Raw genomic sequence first — 22909 nt, 5'->3', positions numbered from 1 at the left:
TGTAAAAAAAAAACCCAGATAATTCAATGTTTTGTTTTTGCACCCGTGAAAATATCAAAAATCATGTCCCACTCGTGAAATAAATTCCATATCCAACAAAACATATTGACTATCCTCCATATAACCGTTGTATTAATTCTCTGACATTGTCTTTTGCAGGCAAAGATGAATGTTTTCTGCAGAGAAAATATGATTATTTTTTAGATAGAGAACCATGTCATTCTTTCATGAACTTTGCAGAATAAATACCAAGGTATATTAGGCCGTGCTTATCATTGAATGATAAAAATTTGCTATTTTGTTCATTAATTCTTCTTTACATACATATATACTTTACATATTCAGACAATTATCTACAAGATCAAAGAAAGGCACAATCACGCAGAAATAGATGAGTTACGAGGAAGAGATAGGGTCAAGGTCAGGAAGAAGGCCTCAGCTGAAGGTCGAGTTGGTATCAGGTGAAGACATCAGCAAAAATCATGAATGTCACAGTGACCCAATCAGTGACAATAGATGTGTTGGCAAAGGCAAAAAATGTCTGAAAGATATCAGGAAAGTTGATATTTCATCCATTGTTAATGAAGATGTGAATCATGAAAAGGATTCTAATGTAACTAATCTTCCCTTAGTGTACTGCAGCAAACTGGAATGTAAACAATGCAGATGTAGCATAGTATTACACGAATCAAAAAGGAAACGATTTGTTTCTTGTAAGAGAAATATTTATCCAAAGTTTTCAGGGAGAAAAGAGGATAAGCCGCATCAATCATATGTATACCACAGTTCTCTTCTATGTAAACATGTAGAGAGCATCGAAGCAATTGTAAGTAAGATTGAGAGTGACTTTAAAAGAGATCCACCAACTACTTTACACAGGAAAAGTAAAGGAGAGTTTCAAAAGGATCAGAGAAAGAAATACAAAGCGTTTTGTCCTTCAAAATTTGATTTATGTGCTAGGAAAAAGAAAAACCAAAAGATCCCAGAAAAACATTCACACTTAAATTTGGAGAAATGTCGTATAGAAAAAGATTTTCAAGAAAAACATATACCTTCATATTTTTCTAGGAAGTGTAATAGAACAGTCAATGAGATTTACAGAAAATATCTTAAAACTAATCCAAATACAATAAGATATTCCAACATTATAGATAAAATCAAAGAAACTATTAAGAAATTTGAACATCAGAGTTGTTCAAGGCATTTCCACAATAAAATTCGTTTTGGTTTTGACAGAAAAAGCAGATATTCAGAAATTAAGGAAGACCTAAAGTTTATTCTGTTTGGCTTACCTCAAATAAGAAATGAATTCATTCAGCTTTTCCCAGTGTATGGGGCTTCTAAAAATCTTGACGAATTTGTAGAAAGAGAAATAAATGAAAATCAGAGAAACAACGACCAAGAAACCTACTGCCATTCATTGAATTTAGAACTTGTAAGACTGAGTTCATTTCACAATTTCCCATCCTCCAGCTCAGTATCAACGGTGAAACTTGCTCGTCAGGGGTTTTATTATTCAAGGGAAGAAGACACTGTTATATGTTTCGCTTGTGGATTTAGAAAAAATGATTGGAAAAAAGAGGATGATGTTGAAACTATTCATAGAGCTGCCTCTCCAAACTGTCTGCTTCTTAATTCAAATTCTACGAGCAATATTCAAATTGGAAGGAATGAAGCAAATGGCATTGACGAAAATTGTGTTAGCCAAAATGAAGGTCAGCAAGGAATAACTGGACCGTTTACAAATGGATCAAATATTGCATCCCAAGTTTTAGTCAATAATGAAGATATATCTAGAAACGTAAGAGATTGTATACAAAATCATTCTTTCAATAGACCCCCATTTGATCAGCTCACAAAAACTATAGCTCAACAAGAAAAGATTAATGCATTCATTCGAGACCTAGATCCGCTAGGTATTAACTTTGACCATCCTAAGTATCCTTCTTACGCAGCATTAGCAGTGAGAATTAGTTCCTTCACAGACTGGCCCTCAAGTATCACACAGACTCCTAGAGACTTGGCCATTGCAGGATTTCTTTATGCGGGATATGGAGATTACACGCGATGTTTCTTCTGTGGGGGAGGATTACGAAACTGGGAACCTGGCGACGATCCTTGGACAGAACATGCCAGATGGTTTCCGAAGTGTGCTTTCCTGAGACAGAACAAAGGGGACGAGTTTGTTGCGTTAGTGCAAATTGAACACCAAGAAGAAGTACGTATTTCTCGGAAATGCTGTCTTTTTATCTAATGCATTGTTGTTGTGAAATTAATTTTGCATGTTCCTTTAAAATTTGTAATTTCAAGGAGGCATTAGGAGGAATGAATGGTCAAATCGGCGTCCTAGCAAATGATAACATAACAATACAATCCCAGAGTTCTGTACAATGCGTTACAACACATCCAGGTTTTCAAAGTCTGCTTGAAATGGGTTACTCATCTCCGACTATTCAAAAAGCGTTTGATCTCTTGAAAGAAACGAAAGGTAGACACAATATTGATACTGTTTATAGTACAAAGAGAATTTTTTGACCCCGTTATATTATACTCCTGGCATTCTCTTTGAACTCGGGGAAAATAACCCTCTTTAAAGTCAATGAGAACACAATAAGATACAGACAAATAACAATGCGATTTAAAAGGTGTACAATTCTAGTTTCTCTCATAATCAGCATTATTTTTACGTTTATGAAATTAAAATTTCAGAATCGATAGACCTAAAGGCTGAAGAATTACTAGAAATAGTTTTAGCTGAAGAAGAGACAACTGGAGAAGACAACTTACCGTCGTCTGCATCGGGCCTAGGAGGCGTGGAAGAAAAAATAACAAACGCAGGGAAGTCAAAACAACTTAAAACAGACACTTGCAAAGCTATGGACTCTGAATATTTGAATGAAGAAATCGGTGAGTATATAAAAGTATAACTGTTCAATTGTAATCATGGTTGAGAAATTGGTTCATTGTAAACATGAATCTTATATAGAGAATTATAATATGCTTTGTAGATTTTTATACGCAAAAACAAAGAGATCTGAACAGTGTTAGCCAGTCTTTGGCGTCCATGACAGTTGAAGGTACTGATCATTGACTGTAATCATGTAATGGAGACAAAATGTGAAAGACTTTAATCCCTTCATTTAAATCTTTATTTTTGAGTACCCATACAATTTCTTGAAAATTTTATTGTATTTTTTTTTTTACAATTTAGAGACAAGGTCACTCATTGAAGAAAACAGAAAACTAAAGGATCTACGGCTTTGTAAAATCTGTCTTGAGAACGAGGCTTCTATCGCCATGTTACCTTGTGGTCATCTTTGTTGTTGTCCAGACTGTGCTCCGGCCATGAGGAAGTGTCCGATATGTCGACAGTTTGTAAAAGGGACAGTGAAAACATGGCTGGTTTAATAATTTTCCCGTGAGATTTTTTAATTTAAAGCATGATATCATTAACAACAATTATGTTTGTTAAAATACGTTAGATAACATTTCATTTTATTTTTCTATGCTTTTTCGTAATGAATGATCATTGATATTATTTGTGCCAAGAAATTAAATCAAATGTCAACCTCCCGAACATTTTGCTACATAGAAGAATTTCTCTTAAGAAATATTTTAGTGCGTGATTTAAAGAAATAAATGATTACTAGGTACACTGTACGTGTAAATATTGAAAAAAAGTTCCATTTCTCTTGAGTACATTAACCATCTAGAAATTATTAATTTCCCTGGCTGACACTGGTGCCCATGATGTTCATTTACGAAAGGGAATCTAGAGAAAATTCGAACCATGATTTTGACATTTCTTCCACTACGTGGCGAAGAATTATTAAAAATTTTTGTACTTTAAATTTCTTAAATAAAAATAAATGTCATCCGAAGATAATGCAATTTAAAAGTAAACTCAAATCTATTGTACACCAAAAACAATCCTTACGCATGTGTACTATTTGTGATTTTTTTAACATCTGCATCCACAAATAAAATTTGTGATAAAGTAATCTTCATAATTTTCAAACTTAATTCTTGCCAACAGTGTCTAATTTTCTTCTTTCAATTATTTTATTCTATTTGGTGTTCATTCATTTTATTGGGAGGGGGGCTCGTATATTGTTTCCAGATGACGGCGAATTTCTGTGAATCAAGCGGGGCACATAAAAGATGTTGGCGCGTGCTCAGGTAATTGCTATCGAAACATCCAATCTCAGAACATCAGATAGCACAAGTAGCTGACCTGTCTATCAGATCAGTAGCTATTGTATTATTTATGATTGACAGGCGGTATAGTATTGATCTTGAACCAGGTAGACTTTGGAGGCGTTAACGTAAAATTGGGTGTTTAAAATCTGTCTTAAAAAATCAGATATTAGAGTGCGATAAGTAAACAATAAAAATTTCAAAGCGGTACGAAGAATGAAGGATTCATTTTACTATTTGACTCCTACACAACACCACAAAACATATTTAAATTTAAAAAAAAATTCAGAGTTCAATTTCAGTTTCTAATATTAGTAAATATTGAAATATTATCCTGATACATATAACCAGGTATAATTTTTACCGAATGACCACAGAATGTTACCTAATTCTGAGACTTTTCATATTTATTTAAAAAGGAATTATATTACTCGGATATTAGAAGGGTTTCTTTTGTGAAATATCCTTTTTGATTAATTAATTAATGGAATTGATTTTCGGAGTGATATGAAATTAGAAAGATCTGTTTCCACATATTTCTTTTTATTTAAATTTTCAATATTATTCGAATTTTTTATATCTTAAAGTTGATCGAGAGCTCGAGTACAAATTGATATGATTTTCTAGTATCCTATATTTTAGACATCATAGGTGAATTATGATAATATAAAGAAAAAATATATAAATTCACAAAGAATTCGGAATCAATGAAAAGGTAAAAGTTTTCCTTTGCCAATCAAGCGCTTGGCATTTGGAAGTGAAGTTGTGGGTCTTTCGGATGGAATCTTAAAAATTAAGGTTCTGTGTCACGACGAGCGATCACACACAGTTTGGAGAGGCAGCTCTATGAATAGTTTCAACATCATCCTCTTTTTTTCCGATCACACGCTGTAGAACCCTCTCCAGCGGCTGATCCAGGAATTTCATAACGGGGGGGGGGGGGGGCAGTAGAAGGCAGGGGGGTCTGGGTGCTGGATTGAAGCCCCCAGCGGGTCCAGGGTAAAGCCCTGGTGGGGTCCGAAACTGACGAAATCTAACAAATAAGAGATTTTTTCCCTTGATTTTAGGATGATACAAACAAAATGTCAAAAAAAAAAAAAAAAAAAATCAAAGGGGGGGGGGGGGGCGGCGCGCCGGCGCTGGATCTGCCTTTTGACTCTCTGCTGAATGGCCTTGCGTGACGGGTAAAGGTTCAAATTTGAAAATTTTCACCGGTATCTGATGAAATCTCATGTGAGTGAAATAGTCTTGCAAGGAACACTACAACAACTACACTACAATTACACTAAGACTTCAATAGACTAACTGACACCGACCCTTAAAAGATACTTTCTTGTGTCAACAATTTTGGTGTATTCTGAAATTCCAAAAATGCCTACTTTAAAAAAAAAAAAAAAAAAAACTCTGGAGTTAATTTTCGTGCGCCTTGACATTCTATACATTTTAGATTGAGTTATTGTGGTGACGGATATGACTTTGAAATTAATACACTTACCCACGAAACACCCCCAAGTATATATTTATAGACGTGTTAAAATAGCCAAGTACACCGAAGCATGCTATAGTGCAAATATCTTAGAAGAGCAGATTAATAGTACAAAAAGTACATGTAAGTGCATGTGGTTTCTGCACCATTTTAATTGCCAGAATTTTTTAAAAATCACTTTCCCGGTAGCCAGCTGAAGAGCGAAGTTCATGACAAAGCTATAAATAGAAACAAGCGTCAAAAGAGAAATTTGCTATCAGTGCTGATACATGTATTTAGCTTTACAAACAAAATTTATTTTGAATTAATACTTTATGATAAATTCTAAACACTTTCGGAAGGAAGTTTTAAACAACACAAAACACTGAGGATTCATATTTAAACTAATTTACAATAAAGATAAAAACAGATATACAGTATTAGATATCCATATTGCATCTAATATTTTATACCGAACATTTCGTGGGCTTAATCACCCACTGTCCTATTATCCCCTTACTTTATTACAAAGTAATATATATCAGAAGCATATTTAATGACATGTATCAAACGGAGTAGCCATGTGTTGTGTTATTATATGTTTCCTATGGAAAACTATATTTCTATTTTAGCATATCTAGTACATTTACCAGGAATTCCATCGTAATGGAGAATGATAGAATAATAAAAGGCTTACTTTGCTTCTATGAAAGACAAACCATATTTTACATTGAAACTATTTATCAATTTGTAAACTGTTCAGACAAATTAAAACTGTTTTCACAGGTTCTTACATTTTTATGAATTAAGTAAGTTGACTGTACTTCTTCACGCTCTTTTTTTTTAAATTTACTTATTGTTCTGAGGGGTGGGGTTGGGGGTGGTGATGTTATAACTTAGGAAAAGTAATCAATGGTTTATAAAATACGTAAAACAAATATATTAAAGACTAAGAGCAATATAATCAGATTTATCTTTGTACATTTGAAATTTGTTTGGAAACTTATAAGCAATTTTGAAATTTGAAACTTTGGTCTCTAGAGTGCTCAAAAAAGGCATTTGCCCTTGCATAAGTCTGTATCTATGCAAATCTTTTATTGTGGTTTAAATTAGTTTTATTAATACTGATAATAAATATTTTGTTCGAATATACATTACTGTTAAATATTTTATTGTAGATATAATATTTCTTTTTATGCTGAATCATTACCATGACTGTTAAAATACTCTTGCATGTGCATAATAAGACTTATCAAAGTTCTATAAATTGACATTGAACTTTCTAGTTGTTGTATCATGTATATAATGCCGTTTTCTTTACACAAACCAAACTTAAAAAGATGTTAAGATGACATTCTTCCGGGAAAGGAAAAAAATAAGTTATTTTGATAACATTTATTTTTTTACAATGATATTGTATCATTTAAACTATAAAATAACCTTGTGTAACTTCAGTTAACATGCTTAGAAAAAGAACCTTAAGGATCGATTATTTCCATCTTACGTATTCTTAATAAAAGCGTAAAATTAAAATCAGAATTGGAAAATCAGGTACCAAAATCTGTTCAAAGAGTTTTTTTTTTTTTTTTTTTTTTTTTTTTTTTTTTTTTTTTTTTACAGATTTTGATAATGTTAAAAATTTCTAATTTCTAAGTTGGATATTTCATATACAATTAACAGAAACAAGAGTTTAGCTTGAAATTAAAGAAGGTGTGATTATTCTAGAGTTTTAAGCCTTTATATTATGTATCAGGAAACCTCTCATAAGTTAATATTATTTACACTTAACAGTTACCTGAGCACTTTTGTTAGATTATTGTTTCCATTTTTGTATCTCCGAGTTTCCTCGATTGGAGAAAACTGGAACAGTAAGGTAAATATATTCTATCACACGTCCAGTGATATTATCCACATGACTATATGGCGTGTGTATATTCTTTAATAAAATAAATACTACAAAAGAAGAACTCGTGAAAATATACGTTTACATCCACAACAAACACCAGTTATTTGATCGTCTTTTATTCGTCTATTTAAGAAATGAATTTAATTTTTGAAGATTCATGAGGACATCAACTACAACGCTTCACGCGTTAGCGCTTCATGGTAAATATACCGGCGTGAAGCGTTGTTGTTCATGTACTTCATGAATCTTCAAAATTTAATTCATTTCTTATATTTACATTATTTTCTGATGAGTTACCACAGATTACATCATTCGACTGTCATTTATAAAGCAAAACAGATTGCACTATAGTTTTGACGTTAAGTACGGTATTATGACGTAACAATGGAGATATTCATGCTCATCCATGGTAGTTCTTGAGAAAATGAACAGTCTTCTAATTTGCAAAGAATCTTAAGGAACATAATTGGAAATGTAAATATAAAACGATGAATAGAAATTCTTAAAATAAAAAAAAATAAACGTGCAAGGTGGTTGGTTATGTGATATATAAAAAAGCGATAACTTGCAATATATTCATGTGGTCTAGTGTTTATATCCGTGGCTGTGCTGAAAGCGAAAGTAATTTGTAAGATGTGTCCGTCATGCAAAATGAATAAAGTACACAGCAAAGTAATCATTTTAGATTATCACTAGTTTAGTTCATATTTGGAATTGAAATGAAACAGGGTTACGCAGCTATGTTAAGGCTTCCCGAAGCTTTAAAATGCGCTCAAAACATAATATGTCATTGCGATGTCGGTTTTGGTTTTAATTTATAAGTATTGAACTTTAGTACTTCCAATTTATATAAAGGGTTTCCTCGGCTATATATTAGCATATTTGTTATGATATCACATGACTTTGTTGATCACGTGACGGTCATTTATAATTTTTTGAAATGTTTCATATAAATCGCTTCGGCGCAGCTGATTAACACAAAAATTATTAACATTTTGTTATATAAATAAACTCATCGTATCTTTGTGTATCCGAAATGTGCTTGGGAAAAGTCATAGTATTACTTGGGTACAAAATATTTCCTGAGAAACTCAACTTACCTACAAATTTGAGGGTATTTTCCACACAATATCGTAATCTGTATTAAAACAAAGCCAACACACATTTTTCCCAAGCAAGATTCAGTTAGAGAACAACCTCTTCTTACAGATTTCCACAAAAATTCTCAGATTAATCCTCATTAATCACCTGCGCCAGACTCTTTTATACACACAAAATAAATTCTACCTCCAACCACGGGTATAAAACAGAGTACATTTCAAAAGTATATTTTTCATAAGCATTTTGAACATGATGAATTTCAATCAAGGGTAGGTAAGCGGTGTATTTTTAAAATATTCGGACATATAAGACTTAAAAAACCTTGAACGACTCGTGAATTTTGCAATAGCTATCTAGCATTTTACATGCAGTTTGAAATAAAGTGTAAAGTTCATGACACTCTCCCCGTCATAACACCTCAAGTTTGCAGTGACCTGACGTCATTTTCAATTATGACGTCATATTTTCGTCGTTCAGAGTTGTGAAGGCACAGAGTGCACTGTCATATTCTACGGGAAGCCTTAACCTACCTGCGTAGTGACGGTTCACTTAGTTGCCATATACATATTGGGTCCGGCGATATTATGTACCGATCGTCACTGCACATATTGTCGTCCATCGATACATATCGTCGTCCATTGCTAGGAATTGTGACCGGCTACAATATGTGCCGAGGCAAGCCTTTTTCCCGGGCGACAAAATGTATCTCAAATATTGGTACAAATTGTTGTCGGAGTCGATTTGAATTACGAAAAATTGAACATTTCATCACCATTTATATTGTTTTGAACAATAAATTATTGAGGTCGTGGAGAGAGAGAGAAAAAAATAGTGAGAAAGAGACGCTGAAAGTAAAAGAAGAAGAGAGAGTAAGAGAGAAGTTTAGTCTTATCTTTGAATTTATTTAACCGTGCTGATTGCACATCTTATTCATATCATTTTTTTTTATGAAATACTATTATTGAATTTTATTAAAGTTGCTCCTTTAGAGTTTAAAATGAGAGTTGTGCATACTGTTTAGTATTGATTTGTCTCTTCATAAACATGCAATCTTATGAAAACGGTAGATAATAATTTTGATATCAGCGTCATAATCACCCATATCAATGGAAGGCCTAAAGGTGGGTCGACAATATGTGAAGTGAGAATTGGTACATAGTGTCATGAGCATATGTACAGTCATGTATAATTTTGAAGCCGACGACAATTTGTATCGATAGACGACAATGAAATTTCACAATGGCACTAAGAGCATTAAAAATCCTTTTCGATGTTGAATGGTATTTAGTAATAATGGAAACAAAAACCAAATGATGAAATAAACATATGTAAAACCATATTGTTTATAAATCTTCATTATATTTCTTCATTATCATTTCTTCTTTCTTTCACGTTTGCTATGAATCAATTTTCCCGTTAGGAATTATTTTAAAAATGCAGTGAATTTTATTGTTTTACTTTAGTGCTTAATTTACTTTTGTGCCAAAAAAGTCACTGTAGTGTTTGTCCAAAGTAAAAATAATTATGGGATACTCTGTTTAATGCAAATAACAAAGAGAAGTAAGAATTATCATAACTACATAAATATGTCTGGATCATGTACAATGTATCAACTTATATGAACGTGTATAGTGCAGGACATGGCTAAATATATAAATTTAAAAGTAAAAGTGTGAAGTATCTCCATGAAACTTTATAAGTAATATATTAAAATTGATAGATTATGAAAGTTAGTATTTATGTTTAAAGTGATAATGTTTTCTGTGAAAACGAGAAAAGTTATGTATATATGTTAGATTTTATGTCCGTTTTCTTTTCCCGAAAGACGACTTCAGCCGAACCATTTTTTTTTTTGTCTAATTGACCAAAAATGAAGTTGTCCTATTTTATTTACTGCAATAATAAATATGAATATATATCTTTTTTGGCTCAATAAGTGTTCTTTCGTGTATGGAACATCTCTCTATCTGTGCGTTTGTAAAAGGACCTAGTACAAAGTACTATGTGTTATAACTTGATTGTATTACAAACTGGAAAAAAAACTCGAAGAAGAGTTTTCTTCTCCACAGTACAATTCATTGTTCAATATACAAAAAGTGTAATTTTTTATAGTCATTTATTTTGTTCTTAATACATGCCTTGAGAAAGAGGCTTCTATTGCAGTGTTAACCTGGGGTCATCGCTGTCGTTTTACTTGTCATTTCAATGGAAAATTAAGAGAGAAATCTTATGTGCAAAGAAATGGAAATAAATATTAAAAAAAATAATGCAATTGCAAATCGAATGCAAGATGCAAAGCTACATTTTGTGGATTTGGACAAGCGTAAGTAAAAAAGAAAATCTGAACAGTGTTAACCAGACATTAGTGTCCGTGTCAGTTGAATGTGATGATCACATATTATTATCTAATAAAGAAAAAAAAATATAAAAGTAATGTATTTAATCTCTTCATGTAACTCTTTTCATATACAGTGTGTAAATGCCCACAAAATCCCTTTAATTGTATTGTATTTCATACAACCCAGTGACAAGATCACTCTTTGAAAAAGAAAAACAAAAGAACACTAAAATGATCTGCGACTTTGTAAAAACTGCCTTGAAATTGACGCTTTTGTCGCCATGTTACCTCGTTTTCACCAGACTGTGCCCTGGCCACGAGGAAATGTCAGATATGTCGAAATTTGTGAAAGGGACAATACGAACTTGGCTGGTGTAGAGTGGTCTGATGAAAATAAAGATGACAGTGTATATTGTATTTTATTTGTGAAATATGTTTTGAGAACGAGGCTTCTATTGCTTGTGGTCATCCCTGCTGTTGTCCAGACTGTGCTTAGGCCATGCAGAAGTGTCTAATGTGTCGACAGTTTCTGAAAGGGAGAGTGAAAACATGGCTGTGAAACATAATTGCCATTTTGATTCTATACACTGTAGTTTTTAACTGATATATCTACTTCAGTTTGATCGAGAAACATTATCTTCATTCTAAGCAAATTTTGTTCAGTAATAAGCTATTAAAGTTAAGTTTAAATTTATCGTATTTATTTATTTAAAGTTATTTCAAGTTTATTCTGTGGCGTATGCTGATGACAGTATAAAAAAAAAATTATAGTAAGAATTAAATTATTTCCGTATTCGTATTTAGCTATATGCAGAATTAAATAATAATAAAAAAATACTTTATATAAATAATTAATTAACAAAAGAGCTTGAATCACTCACATACGTTGAGTAATTACACATTCCTGAAAAATTAATGCATAAGAGGTTAGTCATGATTTGTCACAGATTGCTCAGACTTGTTAATGATGCTTCATCACTCAAACATTTGAAAATAATGCTTCAACACCCAGACATGGTAAAATGATGCTTTATCATCATCACTCATCATTATTACTTCAAGTAGTACGTGTACAAATGACTACAAAACTGATTGTCTTCCCAATTAATCCGAGAAGAGACATAATAGAAAATATTTTATTAATGCCTATAATGTTCGAAGATCACGACACCGTTAGGTGCACAACACTGTTAGGTGTTATTGTTAATAACACCTAACAATAATTAATGAGACAAAAATAACAAATCTAATGTAAAAATGTATAAGATGTGTTGTTTGTCATAATGTATTAAAAATTACATATAGAAATTTGATAAGTGTTGTTCAAAAAAAGATTACTTATGGGATTTATTGGTTAAGAAAAAAAATTATAATGCATTCCTTCATGTAAAATAAGGTAAGTAAAACTTTTTTTACGACGACATATATATTTAGCATAATAGGTTTTAAATTACGGAAGCCGGTTGGTGCCAGGTAGAAAAAATATAATTATTTGGCGGCCGCCATATAATTTTTCTGGCGGCCGCCAGATAAATAGATCTGGCAGCAGCCAGAAGGTTAACTGGCGGCCGCCAGAAAATTATTTGGCGGCCACCAGATAAGCTTCTGGCGGCCGCCAAACATTTATCTGGCGGCCGCCAGTTAAAATATTTTTCTACCTGGCACCTATCGGCTTCCGTATTAAATAGTTCTATCTTGTCTAGAAATTTAGCTTTGAGTAAAATTACACAATGAAAAATGAGATAATTACTAAACTGTAATATCACATCCTTAAATACTGCATATTTAAGGAATCACTGTCTAGATTGTTGGGTATGCCGGGACATCAACGATATTTGGGAAAGTGGGACACTTTGCGTAACGTGCGAAGCCCGTTATGGATAAATGGTCCCACGTTTCCAACTATCGTTGATGTCATTGGCATACCCAACAAACTAGATAGTGATATCTTATACTAACATTTATTTTTGAAATAAAATTGTAAATATAAATTTAAAAAATGCTGTCTAAAAGATTTTAAATACAGGAGGCCTCACATGTTAATTTCAATAGTCTCCGCACACTGACGTCAGATACAGCGGCACGAGATTGACAAGCATATAAGGCTCCTGACCTTTCCCTGGCAAAATTAACATTCCGGTTGAATATCAAAAAATCGACTCACCTAACTTTCAAAGAGTTATCACAGAGAAACAATCACAAATGGAAATATTTGCATAAATTTTTTAATCGTAAATATACATGTAATTTAGCAGTCACTCTATCGTCTAAATGTTTAACGAAATTAATTGAAATGGTCATTCTGCCATCAAAACATATGTTTTAAATATTAAAATTTGGGGTCTCTATAGAATTTTTTGCATTTGCATCGTTGAACCTTTTATGATAAGAAAGAATTGTCGAAGCTTTGCTCTACTTTTATTAATGAGGAAATTTAAAAAGTTTTTTTGCATATATGTGGAGCCATGATTCCTAATTATTTCCACAATCTGGGGGTAGAAATTTCCAAACAACAAAATCTATACTATACAGGGCTGCTAACAATTTTAATTGTTTATGAAGAAGAATGTAAAAATATCTGACATATGCACACGTAATTCTTCATCTTTTATTGTGAACTCGTTCCATCCCTGTTTTACATCTAATTACATTTGAATTGCTTGTGTACTAAATTGTCATTTGAGAAAAAGATCGTAATCCTTTAATTCTTTTGATAAGTAAAATTGTTAATATTGGTTGGCGGTTTTTGTGATTGAGTCAAACAGACGCCAAACGTTTATCAGGAAAACTCATTTGAGTGTCTGACTTACTTGAGCTCATGAAACCGGCCACGGTAGCCTAGCGGTAGCACGTCGGCCGCTTCGTCACTGGGAGGCCCAGGTTATGTTCGCCGCGTCGCGTCAAACCTAAGACGTAATCCTAGGTGAGGAGTGTTCCTTTGCCCAGCACTCGGCATGAGAAGTCACGGGTATTTTGGGGGAGACTTTAAAAACCAAGGTCCCGTGTCACCTTAGGCGTTGGCATGATAATAAACGCTCATTGCTCACTTTGGCCCTGAGTGCCAAGTATAGGTCTAAATTTGAAGCCCTTCATTGGCATTTGGTGACGCCTCTAAATGAGTAAAAAATTTCCGAATGAGACGTTGAGCAATATACAATCAATCAATCATAATTATGAATGTTTTGTATAAAACAGGTAATAAAGTGTAATAGCCGGTCTATCACCTTTGACATCAAGAGGAAAAGAGAAAATGCAGTGGGATAGAGAGCATGGTCCAAATCCAGGCCCTCTGAACTCTCATCAGGTGCACATCTAAGTAAGTTATCTTGCCAACAGTGATCACCAAGTCTGACATCTTCATATTAATGGTTCATTAATGTGTTCTTAAAGTTAAAATGCAGGTCCATTTGTCTATTGATGCATCAATTTTCTTTTACCTTTCTTTTTCATATGACAGAGAATGCTTAATTTATATAAACTTACTAGGATATTCCTCGTGGGAAATTTAGGTAAATAACACGTGCAATATACACATAGGCTTAAATGGTATCAATATCTAACTTGTTTTCCATCAGTAAAAACAAACATTTAGAAATAAATGTAATTCAAATAAAGTGTTACACTTAAATCCTGTATTAAATCTGTTGGTGTCTATATTGTGAGTGGATGAAATACAAAGTCCGGCATGTTGTTCATTTTTCAGTGGGAACATCGAGTCAAATCATAAATCTCCTTCTTACTATGAAGATAACCTGAGTTAGATAAGAAGTTTCACTAGTCCATTCATAGTTTAAAGGGATTTTTATGAATGAAAACAGAGGAAAACGGAAGTGCAGTATCTTTAAACTTAATGGTGGTACTTTAAATAAGATGGCGTAATATGATACTGCTAGCAAATGACATTATAACTCTTCCTGCTCCTATCTTAATTCTCAGCAGCAGTTTTACTGAGTATCAAAAACGTTCTTAAGTACTTTACAGCTAATTAACAGACTCTTGCATGGTGAATTAACGCGTTACAAAATATATTTAGGATAAAAAATAGTTCACTCTCATGCATTAACTCATAATTCTAAACGTTTCTGCTCTTCAAGACATGCATTGTACAGAGTAGTGTATTCTAATGTTAAACTTTGAGCTTGAACTTTGGAGATTTCCACGGCCATATATTTGTGTTATTTTGTTAAAAAAATGGTTGGGTAATGCACTAAACATTTATGGTTTCTAATTGAAAAAAAAAAATATATATTAACAATATTTAAATTATAAGATTTATCATGATAATAAAAGGATACATCCTTTTGGATTGGAAAGCTCACTTAAATCAACAGCCTCGTAGAAAATCGTAAATTTCTCGTTCAAAATTGCTATAACCTTAAGGACAATCATGGTTTCTAAACAAATGGTACACATTAAATTTGCAAGAGATTTTTTTAAAAAGCACATAACATCAATCTCAATCTATATCTTAGAATATTATTCATGTTAAACAAAACAGAAATAATCTGAATATCTGTGCCATGGCCATTGTTTTTCTTTACAGAATGAAAAATATTTTATCGCATAGATTGAGTGCTAATAATAGCTATAGTTATTGCATAGAAATAGCTGAGGAAATTGCCTTAGGTACTAAGGGGATGTAATTTAGATAAAATGTCTCAATGAAGGCAGTACGTACGTGGGAACCAGGAATTAAAAAGCTGGGGATTGTGTCTTGAAAACCAATTGGCTATGTAAATATTTGTAAATATTCAATAAAAATCCCTTTGTCGTTATAAAGAATACATAGCGAGAATAGATATTATCTTTTAGTTCATTCTTAATATAACTTGAATTTTATGAATGAAAAAAAAAAAAGAATGCGGAAGAACTTAAAATAGCTTATGTTTTAAAGGACAAGGAATGGTAAGGGCCGAATCTGGTCCCTTATTTTAGCTTACATGGAGGCCACAAGAATTTCCTCAATTCTGATGGAATTTCGTCAAATTTGAGATACTTTTACTTCGGGAAACATAAAGCACAAGCTTGCCTATCTGAGATTTTTATACATAAGATGCATCTAATACTAGTGTATGAAATATATAAATTTTGTAGATATGCAAGCTTGTGCTGTATGTTTTTTTTTAAACAAAATGTGCTGTAAAATCAACGAAAACTTGCATAAAAATGAGAAAATTCGGAAATTGACATATTTTCTGACCTTCCTGTGACTTTTGTGCATCCCATAACTCAGAACCAATACTCATTTTGTGGTAGGGATGACAAAAGGTTTTTATTGATAATCTGTTGCATCATTTTAAAATACACCCCAAACCAGGGGCCAAAATTGAACAGATTGAAAAGAGGATGTTACATGATCCTGGTTTAAATACATGCTATGTAAATGACGGAAGACCATTCTTGATATGGATTTATATGTATTCCTCGATAGAAATGATATTTTGATTATCAACATTAAAGACTAATCGAGATTTATAATTCTTGAAAACTATGTAGAAATGCATTTTGTTTTCATTGACTTGATTTATTTTTGATTTTAAACGGACTAATTTTCAAGACACTATTGGGTACGTGATACAATGTACATATTGTTTTATTATGATGAATACAGAATCAATAAAGAAACATTTCTCAATTCAATTCAATTTCTCAATTCAATTAGCCAATATAAACCACATATCAAAGGCAGGACAAGGGTGTTATAACAACTTTGAGCAAACAATGACCCATTCTAAAGAAACATACGGAATTTCTAAACAAACATACGGATTAAAAAGGTCAATAACCTCACAGAGGTTCATTGGTCGAATCGGCGATTGCTAGATCTGCTATGTTAAGCCTGTCTATAGTATTCATTTCAAATATATTAAACTCTTGAAACCATATTTGTACAATGTATCAAAAGCTTTTTTTTAGGGTGCGGGTGTCTAACATTCCTTGGACGAAAATACAATAGCATGATTTATGAGGAAATGTAGGTAAGAAAATTTTACTTTTTACGATATTTTTAAACGTTTTAGCCACTTGAATTTACTCTGGTTTACACAAGAGCCAATTTGCGACGAAATACTTAAATAAATTTTATCTAATTGATATCGCTCTAAATATAAAAATCACCTAAAAGGCCAGAACAATGTTTTAAAATTATTATATTCAAAATAAGATATTATATTTTATATTTATGTTTAAAATCAAAATTAGGATTTAAAAAAAAAACCCGGCTATTTTAAAACTGTCCTCCCTCGAGATAATGGAAGCAATAAGTGTCTAAGTATTATTCTACATGTATCAATAAGTACATTTTCTTCTGTATTGTGAATCGTTAAGGATTGATTGATTGATTGATTGTTTGTTGTTTAACGTCCCTCTCGAGAATTTTTCACTCGTATGGAGACGCCACCACTTGCCGGTAGAGGGCTACAAATTCTGACCTATACTCGGCAATTACGGCCATAGATGAGCAGTGGGGGATCTTTTTCTTGCCAGCACCTACTGCGACACGGGACCTCTGTTTATACGGTCTCATCCGAAGGACCGGTCTCCACGTCCCACAGTGGGATTCGAACCCGCGACGTTAGAATCAACTCCTTACTCCGCGACTCTAGAGCAGACACTCTTACCACTTCGCCACGCGGGCGACTAGCTAAGATAGTAATTGGACAACTATCTAATGATACCTTAGTTTTTTTTTTTTGAGAGTTATAGTTGGAATCCACCTGGCGTCACACTTCAAAAGTTTTCTATTATCATCTTTTCAAACATGCAATATATTTTTTTAATTTTTGTCTCAAGACATGGAGTGAGTATACAGCGGTTTAAAGTGTCAGAGGGTAAATCGTTAGTATTGGCCAGTATGTACATGTAAGAAATGGCTTCGATTTGCGTTTTAGGTCACAAAGTTATACTGATTCATAAAAAAATTTTCATTATTCAGCCTGCAAAGTGAAAAACATCCTTATAGTAATATGAAGCGATTTTACCTAATATAGTAAGCATACACTAAAAATACCTTTAATAGTAATTTAAACTTGTATTCGTTTTATTTCCTTAATAATTATCAGACATTCCATTGACAACGATACAAATGACTATATTCGGGAATGCATTCATTCGTTTTCTTTCATTTAAAGAACCCCCAAATTTTCAGCGAATATATATTATTCTGAATGTGGAAATACGTTTATATATATTCTGTACAGTAAGTACCTAGAGAGTATTTTTCTATCTTAGTTGAAATAAACTTTATTCAATTTGACATTTTTATTTTTTCATGAATTAAATGTATTGTGAAATCAATTATTTTCGTGGATGTTTCATTTTCGTTGTTTTTATGGTCATTAAGGAAAGATCCACGAATTCATGTCCTGAAAGAACTGTAAAAATTCAATTATAAAACATGTAGGCATTTCCTTAACCAGGAAAAAATATCTACACAAACAAATATTATTGTTCTCAAACCTCGAAAATTTGATCCCGAATTAAATTTGTGATTTTACAGTGTTTTGATCATGTATGTAAATTCTTTTCAAAACTAAATGTACCATTCTAATAATCATTTAGAAAGATTTTCGTCTAGGTAATTTTATGTTTCTAAAAACTGCGATTTTCTAGTTAATATACATATATATATATATATATATATATATATATATATATATATATATATATATATATATATATATATATATATATATATATATATATATATATATATAGATATATTTATATATATATATATATATATATATATATATATATATATATATATATATATATATATATACAATGTTGTGTCTTCATTGTACTTGTTCATTTTACAATTGTTTAATTGATTTTATTCAATATGGTCACAAATATTGAAGTCATAAAATCTCATTATAGACAAACGACTTCCTGATGAAATTTCTACTTAAACAGATCTTCCTCCTCCTACAATTCCTAACCGTTCACAGTAGCTCGCTCTGTGATCGGGAGGTCGTGAGTTCGAATCTCGGCCGCGACTGACCTAAGTCGATAAAATTAGGTAGTAACTTTTCCTTCGCCATGCCCTCGGCACTTTGAAGTGAAAGTTGCGCGTCTTTCGGATGAGACCCGAAGAACCGAGGCCCCGTGTCACGGCGGGCGTTTGCACAATAAAGATCCCCCACAGCTCAATGGCCCTGATTGCCGGTTAAAGGTCGAAATTTGAAGACATTCACCGGTATATGGTGACGTCTCTATATGAGTGAGAAATTCTCGAATGGGACGTAAAACAACATACAATCAATCAATCTTACAATTCCTAAGTGTAATTTCTAAATTCATATGATGTAGAAACGACAAGTATTGTGCTTGATTGTCATGTTACTAAAGTTCCGTTCACATGAGTACATTAACTAACAGATGTAGATTTTACATTCATGCATGCAAATTTTACTGTTGGTTTATAAGGGAGATTTTTACAATACGTTCACAGGCATTCTCATTTTTATTTCTCCTTATGCTAATCAAATAACTGGGGAAAACATCATATTGTGCGGGGATAAACAACTGTTCACACTTCTAAATACTTATCAAATAACTAAAAAAAGATCATGATCATATTTTGCGAAAAAATTATTTGTAATGAGCATACAAACTTGGAAATTATTAAAGACTGGATAAAATTTAAAAAGCAACGAAATTTTGCTATTAAACAATCATTCCTCCATTATTTCTAAAAAACCATTTCTCTTTTATAACATTTATGAGAACCTTTCCGAACAAGACAAGCCCTAAAAATCTTTAAAACGCCTATATGGAAAAATTATCCAACCAGGTTCAAAAAATATATACCATACTTAAAATTTTCAAGAATATTGACTTAGCCGTGCACGTTTTATTTTTCAAAGTGCGTTAATAAGGTTGATTTTAACGTACTTTGAGAAGAGTAATTATTTTCTCAAAGTGAGTTAACTTGATCCCAAATTAAATGCACTTTGATTTTTTTTTTCAAAGTGCCTTGTAACAGAGGGCCCATATTTTTGCTGTGTCTCTTGATTTATGAAAATCACCATTAGTTATCTTCAAACTTTTTATCAGTTAGAACAGTTCAGTAAATACGCTCAGTTAGCTCAGTTGGTAGAATTTTTGCTTTTTTCGCTTTTCTTTTGGTAAGATTTACATGTTTACCATTGATTTCAAGGACGAGGACATTTCATTTTAATGATTACCTTGTTTTTAACAAGGTTAATGATTCCTTACGTCAATATTTAAATAAATCATGAAGTCATTATTACTAGTTTGAAATTTTTCAGCAATCAAAATTCACATTTTCAAAATTATTCTGTGAAAATCTTGCAAGTACACCTGCAATCCAAAAAAAAAAAAAAAAAAAAAAAAAAAAAAAAAAACACCAAACAAACAAAAAACAAAACCACGTTAATATCATAATTTTTCTAACATAATATTACCATCTATATTTTAATTATAGGTATATTTTTATTATACTTCTCCTTAAACACGAAGGTCATTAGATATTACGTTAAGTTTAAAATCAATATATATGAAATTTGTTAGTTAAAAAGTTCTATGCTTCATGGGTACGTCACTGAAACAAACAAAACACAGGATAAGAAGTAAGAATTTTAAGAAGTGTATACTTTCTGATTTAGATCACACGAAGTCGATTACCAAAATTCCTTTATTGATTTTTAACAGTACTTTTTATTCATTTTCCGTGTATGAATGATCAACTGTGCTCCTAATATTGCCAATTATATTCATTGAGAGTATTGTTTTTGTGCTGAATTCAAGAATAAAATTATGTTACATGCATCGATTTCCTCTCTTTGAAAACAATGTTTTATTGTGTGTTTTAGTCGTGTCTCATATATTTTTTTCTCGCCAAATTTTCTTTCATCAAATTGCACACCTTTACAAATTCTTAACACAAAGTATTATATTCAAACAAGTTAATGAACTTCATTTGCACTTTTACCTTTAAATTATACGATTCTTCTTCTACAGATTATACCGTGCTGAGACGAAAGAAAATCGAAAAGAATTGGCTGGTCACTTACTTAGGGGAAAAAAATCATCTTTCCTCTGTTGCAATGGCAACAGTGATAATATTAAAATTTTAAATATTACATGTATACTGTGAAATTTCACTGAGATTGTCTTCCAGATCTCTAGCGGACAAAATTATAGGTTGAACAATGTTATGTCATAATTATATCCTTTATAAATACTTCTTAATAACATTGATAGTCAAGGTAATTCAATAAAGTCCACAATTTACCTGAAATACAAGGAAAACATATTTAATTCAGTCAATGTAATGTTAATTTGAAAAGCCATACCACGGTGGGAAGGGTGTTATATTCTAAGCATTAGATGACCTTTCAGAATAGGTACATACTTAAAGTCTTTCTCAGAAGGAGCTTTATTCGTGATATTTTTCACAACTCGAACCGTAAATCGTAGGCTGGGGTGCTTTTTTGTCTCAGATACAGTCCAAAATACGAAAAGCTTTGGGAGTGTAATAGACCAATAATTACTCAATAACCCTCACTCTCCATCTCTATATTCAGGTACAACGCACTAAGAAACATGATTTCGAACAGGTCGAAGATATAATTAAATTTGTGAAAGAGTGGAATTGAGGGGGAGGGTTCACTGCGTCCATTCGTCTGAAAGGAATCCATATCAATTACCGCATTATAAACATTTCTTTACAGTGCGAAACGACTTGTATGAAAGAGATATCCTGTTTAGACTGTGTTGCATCTGCATGCAATCTGATCATGATTTGTACAGCGAGAATTTTGGAACGTAACAAAGATCTGATTTTAATCAGATTGCATCTGCATGTAAATATAGAAAACATTTAAAACGCTATAAGCGATATATATATATATATATATATATATATATATATATATATATATATATATATATATATATATATATATATATATATATATATATATATATATATATATATATATATAAAAGCGCTAACGTTTTAACCTGTGTTGCCTTTTTTTTTTAATTTTATCTATCTATCTATCTATCTATCTATCTATCTATATATATATATAATTAGGGACGTTAATCGAGGCATTTACTTGTAGGGGTATAACTAAGAGCTTAAGTATTGATTTCTCTCCCATCTGGGACCAGTCCAGAAATTGATACACAAGGAAAGGCCGGGATGGACCCAGAAAGAGCTTTGTTACTAATTGGCGTGTAAATTGTATGTTGTATTTGTGTGTATATATAGAAAATGATTAAAATATGTAAAATGCCATACTTTAGTCTCCTTTTTTGTAGGTGTATATAATTATGCATTTGAATTTTCATTGTATAGTTACGCTCCTAAAACGTTTGCTTAAAGAATATCAATGGAATTTAGTTTACAATTACCAGGTATAAAGTAAGGTCAATATATTGTGGGAGGATATTGTAATTATTTTTGGTACGCATACCTAAACATTCATATACTTTACTAGTATAGATTAGGTGTGTGATGACGCCCATGAACGAATTTATAATAGCCAATTAGACTTCAATATTGAATGCCATGCCTTACATTTGCGTCACTAACATGCAATTATGCTTTCAGTATTTTTCATAAATTTTGGCATCACACACACCATTTATCGAAGTTTTCAAAATCTATACTTTTAACTAATTTCTTTGATAATATTTTCTTTAAAAACACAAATGAATGCATTTTGTTTAACAAGGACTAATAATTAACGATTAATCTTGTGTTCCTGGAAATCCATGAGATCATTCCGAAATTCAATCAAACTCGTATTAATATAGATACAAAGAGTTTGATATATTGCATTTGTTTTAGCAGAAGTGTTGACTCCGAAGTTTTGTTTTCTGTGCACTGATGTATATATTTAGGAAGGTATAAGTAATATGGTCT

At 32.0% G+C, this 22909-nt stretch overlaps 1 protein-coding gene across 1 annotated transcript in view; it reads left to right on the top strand.

The window, feature by feature from the left end:
- The first annotated feature begins 482 nt into the window (after nt 1-482).
- LOC133200332 (baculoviral IAP repeat-containing protein 3-like) overlaps nt 483-22909 on the top strand; it is a 40785-nt gene continuing 18358 nt past the window's right edge. Inside the window, exons 1-3 of the mRNA XM_061336150.1 lie at nt 483-530; nt 719-2218; nt 2311-2488. Of these exons, the coding sequence (XP_061192134.1) occupies nt 483-530; nt 719-2218; nt 2311-2488 (1726 nt within the window). The remainder of the gene's footprint in view (nt 531-718; nt 2219-2310; nt 2489-22909) is intronic.

This window comes from Saccostrea echinata, unplaced genomic scaffold (genome assembly GCF_033153115.1).
Source record: "Saccostrea echinata isolate AGI-Se365-2 ecotype Australia unplaced genomic scaffold, CSIRO_AGI_Sech_v1 ptg000038l, whole genome shotgun sequence".
Taxonomy (NCBI): Eukaryota; Metazoa; Mollusca; class Bivalvia; order Ostreida; family Ostreidae; genus Saccostrea; species Saccostrea echinata.
The sequence above is the reverse complement of the archived record's forward strand: the minus strand, read 5'-3'. Positions and strand labels throughout refer to the sequence as shown.